Source organism: Mesitornis unicolor, unplaced genomic scaffold, assembly GCF_000695765.1.
Source record: "Mesitornis unicolor isolate BGI_N332 unplaced genomic scaffold, ASM69576v1 scaffold36939, whole genome shotgun sequence".
Classification (NCBI taxonomy): Eukaryota; Metazoa; Chordata; class Aves; order Mesitornithiformes; family Mesitornithidae; genus Mesitornis; species Mesitornis unicolor.
The window spans coordinates 3189-12869 of NW_010205864.1; the positions used below are offsets into that span (position 1 = coordinate 3189).

General features: G+C 41.8%; 1 protein-coding gene across 1 annotated transcript in view; it reads left to right on the forward strand.

Annotated features, from left to right (window-relative positions):
- RNF20 (ring finger protein 20, E3 ubiquitin protein ligase) overlaps positions 1-9681 on the forward strand; it is a 12607-nt gene that overhangs the window by 801 nt on the left and 2125 nt on the right. The window contains exons 4-14 of the mRNA XM_010191570.1: positions 117-301; positions 1528-1646; positions 2434-2580; positions 2767-2844; positions 3154-3273; positions 4258-4437; positions 4628-4763; positions 5432-5553; positions 6567-6964; positions 7555-7672; positions 9228-9377. Coding sequence (XP_010189872.1) covers positions 117-301; positions 1528-1646; positions 2434-2580; positions 2767-2844; positions 3154-3273; positions 4258-4437; positions 4628-4763; positions 5432-5553; positions 6567-6964; positions 7555-7672; positions 9228-9377 — 1753 coding nt within the window. The remainder of the gene's footprint in view (positions 1-116; positions 302-1527; positions 1647-2433; positions 2581-2766; positions 2845-3153; positions 3274-4257; positions 4438-4627; positions 4764-5431; positions 5554-6566; positions 6965-7554; positions 7673-9227; positions 9378-9681) is intronic.

Below are 9681 nucleotides of genomic sequence, written 5' to 3' on the forward strand. Positions count from 1 at the left end.
ACTGGGGGCAATGTTGATGTCCCTTTCTAAAGGGTGACGGAGACTCTCTAGTTGTGAAGACTAGCAATATGTTTCCTCCCAGAGCACATTTACTTCCTGCACCTCTTTCTGTTCCCAGGTGAAGGACTGGAGCCGGCATTTTCCTTCCTAGCCACTCTTGCCAGCAGCACTAGTGAGGAGATAGAATCTCAGCTGCAGGAGCGCGTAGAGTCCTCCCGCCGTGCTGTTGCCCAAATTGTGACAATGTACGACAAGCTGCAGGAGAAAGTGGATGTGCTGTCTCACAAGCTGAATAGTGGAGGTATGACTAAGGTGGCTGATACTCAGGAATCCTCATCTACTGCCAGCTTAGCCATGATTCTGCATCGTAAGCATTAAGGCCTGGTCTTTCTCATGCTCATTTATTTTCCAAAATAAATTGACTTAGCTTTACAGACTCTGAATAACCAAAACGTCAAATAAAGACTAGTTCTGCATGCCAGACATGTATTATGACTGCCTCTAAGTTGAAATGCTGAGAATTGCCCAGTGTGTTGGGATAAGGAAGGGCTTGTTTGTGTGTTCATGCACCTGAGAAGTTACAGATTGCAGTTGAACCTTATCACCCAGCTGCCACTGCATAATAGGCTTCATGCTTATAAGTGAAGAAATGAGATCAGTATTGCAAACTGGCATTGGATACCTCACTTGCAGTTTAGTAAATATTATTCCGAAATATTTAGGAATAACCAGCTTTTCAATTTCCATTGAGTTTTGAGCAAAATGGTAGCCATCTAATGTCTTGGTATGCGTAGCAGAGCTGTCAGTTTTGAACACAAAGCAGAGTTCTGCAGAAGAAAGCCAAATTACTTCATTTCTGAGACTTAATGTAGGAGATTCAATGTAGACTCGGATGACTCTCTGAAAAACTCCATTAACTTATTGTTATGATTTTAATCTTCTGAATGAAAATTTAGGTGGGAAAATCAACTTATCCTTGGTTTACCTTCTGTCCAGAGTGTTCTGTATGCTCTGATCACGAAGCTCTGGCAGGTCTAGCATTGGTGTAGCAAAGCATTACTGTCCCTAGTTGTCAGTCTTAAACTCTGTAGTAGCGTTAGCATTAATACACTGTGAGCTGTACTCAGTTGCTGTAATTGTCATCTGGGATGTTAGCTTAAGCCTTCTGTTGTAGCAGGTTTGCACATGAATTTGATCTGCATTAGAGTGTCACTGGGTTACAAGGGCATGTTCTCTGTTGCTGATACTGACACAACTGGAATGATCCCTGACATTAGGGGATGTTAACTGACAGTCAGAAATGTGTAGTATGTTAAACTGCGAAGCCTTTTGCTTAGTGAATGCAAGTCAAAGCTCTGTAGGGGTGGAGATCAGACCCACAGGAACCACCCACTGAAGAGATTCAAAATGCAGAAGTTAAACCGAGAAACTTTATTTTTCTGTTTGCTTTTTTCTCTCTATTGTTTAAGAATTAACAGCCATCATTGTTGATTTCTGTTCATTTCTTTTTCTTCATGTATCTTTCAGATATTTCATTGATGGAAGAAGCAGTCCTAGAGCTTAATACCTACCTCTCACATGAAAATGGACGGCTGCAGGAGCTGGCTGATGTTCTTCAGGAAAAGCACAGAATCATGTCTCAGGAGGTACAGAAAGGAGAGAGAAAGAAATCTGCTTTGGGTCCTCCTTAAAATAATTTATAGTTACTGTAGTTTGGAAAGCAGGTTATTGTCTTGGAGAGAGATAGGAGCAACACAGTTTGAAAGTTGCCTTCTTTACAAAGGTTGTGGGAAGGGTGGTGGTGTGGAGAACTGTACATAGTTTTTTGTGTAATTTGGATTGATCTGCTTGTTACGTCACTGAATGAAAGAGTATGACCAAACTAGTGAGTTGAATGGATTTAATTTTAAAAGAAAACAGAGCAGAGGAAGTGGCAAGGTGATTCTAAGGTGGCTGTGTAAACATTCGAGACACTTGGTATGACATCCCTGTCACTGCAAACTCCTTGGTTTCTCTGGGTCATATATGAAAGTGTAACAACAGTAATTACAAGATGATCCAAGTCATTAAGGGGTTCATGTTATTGGTAGTATTTGTTTCAGACCTTCCAGTTCCTTTAAAAACTGTTAACACTGGCCTTGCTGAGTGTTAGATCACCAAGCACTTTAGTGGTCTGCAGAGCAGATGAACAAATGGATTGAAAAGAATTTTTTTTTTAAATGCCTTTGAATAAACTAAGGTTCATCACTGTGTTGGGCTTCAGCCAGTGTAAAATTCAGGACAGTTCATTGAGTAGTCTGTCACCACAGCAAAAGATGGGTGAAAAGCACTTGAATCCAGTTTATGATGAATAATAAAAAAGTTAATACTTAGCAGTATCAGAAAATGTTGATTCTCTTAAATGTGCTGGCTGAAACACTCTTTTGATTGCAGTTCTCCAAGCTGCAAGAGAGAGTGGAGACAGCAGAATCTCGGGTGTCTGTTCTGGAGACTATGATTGATGACCTTCAGTGGGATATTGACAAGATACGCAAGAGGGAGCAGAGGCTCAACCGGCACTTAGCAGATGTTCTGGAACGAGTAAGCACCATCCTTTTTGCCAGGAAACCAGAGAAATGGGTGTAGTTTTGACACGTGACATCATCTTATGGTACTTTGCTGGGAGAAGTGAGAATCTGTAGTGGACTATCTTTGATCTTCAGTATACTCTATGAGCAGTCTTGGCATTTAATTGGTTATTGATGAAATCTGTTGCCTTTTTTACAGGTAAATTCCAAAGGCTACAAGGTGTATGGAGCTGGGAGCAGCCTCTATGGGGGCACAATCACCATTAATGCCCGCAAGGTAATGTCAGGGGCTTGTCTGTGGGCAAGGGGAAGGATAAAGTCAAGGAGAGCTTGTATGTAGGACCATAGATTGGAACAGAATTTAGATACCTCCTTTGCTACAAATCTGTATCACTCTGGGCAAGCTATTTTGTCTGTACAAGTTTCCTGCTTATGAAACTGACCTGATGGAGGTAGACTCTTGTCTCATGGTCATGTTACCTGACTATTAAGTCTGTAGTGTCTCTTAATGTATAAAGAGTCACATAATTAGTCCCCTCACTAGATACATTAGCAGTGTGATCTACAAGCAGTTTATCCCCAACAGTTTGAGGAGATGAATGCAGAACTGGAAGAGAATAAAGAGCTTGCTGGAAATCGCCTCAATGAGCTGGAGGAACTACGCCAGGATCTTGAGGAAGTAACAACACAGAATGAAAAACTCAAGGTGAGGCATCTGTACCTGTTTGAGGAGGAAAGTGTTCTGTGTGGTTGGTTGCCCTCTTCTTGTACCGTGTCTCCAGAAAGAATACTGTTCTATTCTGTGCTTGTGCCTTAGCTGGTTTGTAGTTTGTTCAAGGTACAATTTAGCAAGTTTGTGCAACTTACACTTGGTGTTTGGTGCATTGGTGACACCATGTGGTCATCACTGGTAATTGTAGTGGTTTCTTTCCATTCTGATCTACTCAGTACATTTTAATGATGTTAAAACTACTTTCACCTCTTTACTAGTGTTGACCCCTCTTCCGCCTCCCTTACCGCCTTGTGCAAGTGGAACCAGAGAACTGAAAAAATCAAGGAACATGATTTGAGGGAGAGCTGGGCTTTGGAAGGAGTCAGTGAACTTAAATCTTACCCAGTGTGCTAGAATGGATATATAGGCGACAACATACGTTTTTCTTATGTCTTAATGGTGGTAACACAAAAAGCTGTGACTCTATAGTAGGTTAGTGTCTTACAGAAAAATAATCTAAATCTTTTTTTTGTGAGGAACATTCTATACTTCTGCTTTCTCTCATTTCTGTTCCTTTCAGTCATTGTCTCTTACTGGTAGAAAGCTAACATAATCTCTACTTGCACATGTGTTTTCTTTAGTTTTCTGTCATACTTTTCCATGTGTCTGATTATGTTTTACAGTAAATCCATTGAAAAGGTATATTTTGTTGTTTGTGAGAAATTATTGCAGAACTTGAGAATCAAAAAGTCTTGTCATATCACTATGCAGGAGAAGCAGACTAATGCATACACAGAAAGTGTTAACTTTTAAAATTGTACTGAAGCATATTAGTTGCATCTTCATAGCAATGCTATTAAATGTCTACTTGTGTTGTTTCTTGTGGCAGCTTTACTCACTGCTTTCCTACCTGTCAAAATAGATGCCAAAGACCAGGAGGTGATTTTTCTTTTTGTGGCAATTTCTTGTCCTGACTAGGTTGAGCTGCGACGAGCAGTGGAAGAGGCTGTGAAGGAGACCCCAGAATATCGCTGCATGCAGTCCCAGTTTTCTGTTTTGTACAATGAAAGTCTGCAGCTGAAGGCACATCTTGATGAGGCCCGCACTCTGCTTCATGGCACCCGTACCACACACCAGCGGCAAGTGGAACTGATCGAGGTAGCACCTCTGCTCTGTCAGACTGGGGAGCACTGTCATCCCACTGACCATCACTGCCGGGTGTGGGTGGCTCTAGAAATGCTCAGGAAATACATCTTCCTGGCAATAATTCGTTTGTTCTGGTACCTGATGTTGATGAGGTGAGAGATGCTCCACAGTCACAGTGTGCTGTCCTCTTCTTACTCCTCAGAGGGATGAGGTCAGCCTTCACAAGAAACTACGCACAGAGGTAATTCAGCTAGAGGACACCCTGGCACAAGTCCGCAAAGAATATGAGATGCTGAGGATAGAGTTTGAGCAGACACTTGCTGCCAATGAACAAGCAGGTATGAAGTTTTTCTGCTGTGCTTAAATGCAACAACCAATCCTGCTGCAATGCCCATTAGAGGCTGCATTGCAGTAAGTCACCTGGTTTGATTCTTTGTCTGTTATTGTTAAATACTTGTTCTGGCAGGTCTCTGTCTCGAAAAACAAAGCTCCTCATATGTTTTATAGGAGGTCACTTCCATGTTATCTGATTTCCTTTTAGATGTTGCAAAATACATATGTTTTGCTAATAATTTGGTTTTATGACAGTGTATTTTGCACTGCTCAAAATTATTTGGGGGGGATTCATTTACATGTCTGGAATGACAACCTGAATAGGAAACAGTAATTGTCAAATTTCATCAGAGGAAATAAGTTATTTCTAAAGTAGTATTTAAATCACAATTATTTTTTTTTTTAGCATGACATGTTTCCCTGGGGAATATAGGAAGAAAGTAAAGTTAAAGAGACATTAGGACTAGGAATTTGTGAGGACTTACGGTCGCATGTAAAACTCGCACAACATTTTTGTTAAATGTGTTGTGTTGCTTTGTTGTGTGGCAGAATGATAATAGTCTTATTTTGGTTCTTTGTCATTGTCACTTAGCTTGTTCTCCATCTCCATCAAAGTCCCTGCAGAAAGTTGGCAAAAGCGTGGTTTGTTACAGCTGTGTTTCTGTTTCTGTAGGCCCAATTAATCGAGAGATGCGTCATCTCATCAGCAGCCTCCAAAATCACAACCACCAACTGAAGGGAGAGGTGTTACGATACAAGCGCAAACTGAGAGAAGCCCAGTCTGACTTGAGCAAGGTATCAAAGCACGATAAAAGGGAAATTCTTGCTTGCAATATCAACAATTTTGATATGTCATGCGGGATGCAGTGTAATTTTTGATGGGGCTCTACACCCAGCATTATCCTCTTAGCTCAGACACTAGGTTTCCTGTAACAGAGTCTCAGGTGTCAAATCTTACACATTAAAAAATAATTTATTCTAATAGTATAGCCAGGAAAAATCAGTTTGAGCTGGGTGCCTCCAGAGTGGAATCCTGAACAAAGTAATCCCCAGGCAATTATATACTTGTCATCTATCCACTCAATCTCATGTGCTCGTCATGCACTTTTCACGTGCCCTCTTGGTACAATGGTGATTTCTAGTCTGGGGTCTCCTAACTCCGTATTGCATTCTTTTTCTGTTTCCAGGCACTCCATAAACTCTTCTTTCCTTGTTGGGTTGCAGCTTCTGCTGATGGCTGTAGCCTCCTGATCTTCTGCTTTCTTGTGTATGTGCTTGCTAGCCATAACTGAAAAAGTTCCAGACTTGGGAAGAACACTATTTAGCAAAATCATCAATGTGTTATCAACATTATTCTCATATTAAATCCAAAACACAGCTCTGTACCAGCTACTAAGAAACAACTCTATCCCAGTTATAGACATATCTAAGTGAAAGTTCACAGTTTGCAGCCTAAGACTTCAACAAATCTAGCTACTCATCTAAGCATGTAATGAAGAAGCAGTATATCAAATTGCTCAACATTATGTTGTGACCCCTATGTTAAAATGCTAAATGATTGACTCTAAGTGATTCATTCTATTTAAAATTTACTTATTTAAGCTAGACAATTAATATTTCTTAACACACCAAATAAATAGTCTTCCTTTTGTAGCTGTATAGTGCTCCATGAAAAGTAATAGCAGTTATGGAGGAGGCATGGAAGCATGAATCTGGGAAGACAAGGGAAGGGGGGTAAGGTAGATTTCTGGCTAAGAACTTAATAGTCTGATTTCTTCTGTGTCTTCTTTCCTGCTGTTCCACAACAGATCCGCTCTCGCAGTGGTAGTGCTCTCTTGCAGTCCCAGTCCAGCACTGAAGACACAAAGGAGGAACCTCCAGAGATCAAGCAGGAACCTGAAGATCCTTCTGCCCAAGTGGCTGTCCCCAAGGCTGCTTCTGAAGATGTTAATGAAATGAAGGCCAGGCGAGATGAAGAGGAACGGGAGCGAGAGAGACGGGAGAGGGAGAGGGAACGGGAGAAGGAAAAAGAGAAAGAGAGAGAGCGAGAGAAAGAGAAAGAAAAGGAGAAGGAACGAGAGCGGGAAAAGCAGAAGCAGAAAGAATCTGAGAAGGAGAGAGAGTCCAAAGAGAAGGAGAAAGGGAAGCATGAAGATGGAAGAAAGAAGGAGGCTGAAGCAATCAAGCAGTTGAAGGCTGAGCTCAAGTAAGAGTTGTTGTCCCTCCCTTTCCTGCTTAGTGGTGCCTTAACTGAGGTGTTTGTATGGGATTACTTGTAGTTTGCTTTTATGAGATTAGCTTCACTGAAGTGAGAGGTTTTTCGCACTCTCTGTATCTGATTGTGATTTGAACAATGTAGTACCATTTGTCCTATGACAGCCTGAAGGATGAATTACCAAACCAGATACTTCATGGTGTTGGTCCAGTAATCTTTATTTGTTGCTGTCATAACAATTGCATAAAGCTTTACAGCAGCAGGTTATTAATAAAATGCACGGTAGTCTTCTCTGTCATGGATCAGTACCACAGCAGAGATGAATAGTTTGTTCCTTCCTGTTAAGGTACTTGTTTACTTTCCACTCGACTTTTCTTGGCTTTTCAACCCATATGTCCCTGAACACATTTCTTTTTAGCCTCCAGCCTGTACTCCTTGACTGTGGTAAGGTGAGCCAAGGATGGCTCTGTATGCATGCCATGTGGGAGATGGAGAGAATACTGCTGTGACTCTTATGCTGGATATGTCACAGCCTAGCTTTCCTGCTGTCTTCTTATGGTTGTCTGTCTCCTGGTCTCCAGGAAGGCTCAGGAGAGCCAGAAGGAGATGAAGCTATTGTTAGATATGTACCGCTCTGCCCCCAAAGAGCAGAGAGACAAAGTGCAGCTGATGGCAGCTGAGAAGAAGGCAAAAGCTGAGGTAAGTCTCATTTCCCTTCCCTTTTTGTCTTCAGTATGTTACTTAAAACTTCTTTTCAGATACTCTGCACCTGAACCACATTGGATTTTTGTTTTCAGAACTAGAGATTGTTCCTCTTTTCATCTTTGTCACTTAGAAGAGAGATTAGAATGGTCTGGAGATGAACAGGGAGACTTTAGGATGTCCTTCTCTGGGAAGGGGTGATCCCTTTGCCTGGGCTGAGGGACATGGCTGCTGCTTTCTCAGTTGTAGATTCAACCAGTAGCAAAGCTGAGCACGTGTCCCAGAGACACACACATGCAGAGGATGCTGACATGGCCAGTCAGACTGCCACAGATGGGGTGCTGCCTTCAACAGCACATAAATACGAGACTCAAATAAAACAAGCATAGACAGGCAAGTCTCCTTCCACGTCTTCAGCTGGTAGAGACACAACATAGCTAGTGCATGCACATGCATGACACTCTCTAGGTTCACAAGCATGCACATTTGCAGATCCCTCAAGTACCAGCATGTTCCCTCTTCACAGCCCCTCTCTTAGCTTCTTCACATACAGGTCTCTTGTGTAGCTAGCGCTTACTCCATGCAGCACACATATGCATGGCTTAGAGAGTTAGATTACACACAGATAGTTAAGATCATTAATAAGCAGATAGAACAGACTGCAGTGATCATGTGCAGGGCTGAGCCAGACAAATGTGTATTGACAGCCTTCATTTTACATATGGTTGGCTCCTTTTATACCCTCTGTCTAACTGCAATTTGTTAATCCTTGCTCTTCCTTCCCCTGCACATCCGTCCTGAGTTTGTATGGCTCTACCAATTCCTACAGCCCTCCCAGTCCGGGATCCACCCCTGGTTTAGTCTTAGCTGCTGCAAAGTCCAGGTTGATCTTCCTGAAAGTTTTGCATGTAGTTTTTTGGTAGCCTATCAACTAGTGTGACTAGGGAGATTTGTTTCTTGTCTTTGTCTCCATGTTTGTTTTGTCAGGTCTGTGTCTGTATATTTAGCTTCTGGTTGCCTCCTCTCCCTGCCCTTAGTTTCCTAATTGATGGGGTACACAGATAACCTTGCTGGAAGAAACATTCTCAGCTCTCATCAGTTAGTGCAGCTGACCAGGTTTGTTTCTCAACACTGCCTCCCTTATCAATTGTCTGTCAGTTTTGTGTTCCTGTATGTTTTGTTTATGGCTTCCTCCTTTTCTTATTATCCCTTTCTGTATTGAAAAAGGTGCTTTACCAGATGGTCTTTAAGGAGCAGATGTTCTCCATCCACATAACCTTACTTATTTAACTGCAAGAGACTAGTATGCCTACTTTGATAAAAGAGGCTATGGAATTTTCAAAGGTTTTGAAATCAAGATCTTAGGTTGACAGCCCATCTTAAAAGGTCCATTTGCCAGTAACATACTGTCCTGTCAAGATAGGTTTTCTTTTTCCATGCTTTGAAAGTAGCTTATCCAGTGTTTCAGAGAGTTGTGGGGAAAACAGGCTTTTAACAATGTTCAGGCCGCATTCTTGTGTTTAGTGTAATTTCTGTTTTGTCCTTGCTGTAGCTGGAAGAATTGAGGCAGAGGGTGAAAGAATTGGAAGACAAGGAGAAAAAGGAGAGTAAAAAGATGGCAGATGAGGATGCCCTCCGCAAGATTCGAGCAGTAGAGGAACAAATCGAGTATTTACAGAAGAAACTAGCCATGGCTAAGCAGGTAAGAAGTTTCTTATGAGTTCTGTCTTATCTGGAGCACCTGGAAAGGAACTGCCTTCAGGTTACAGCCAGGAAGATTACCTGAGAGAAGGGATTTCTGTTTCTGTACATGCCAGAGATGTGAGTTTTGTTCCTATTTATTAAAGGGGGAAAAACCCAACCAGACCAAAAAAAAAGTCAAAACCAACAACAGAAGACCCCACAACACCAGAGTGTCACAAAGCTCATGGCAGGGGTGGTAGAGAATCTTTAATTGTGGGTTAGGTGAAGAGCACAAAGGAGAGATGGCTGGATCAGCCTCTAGG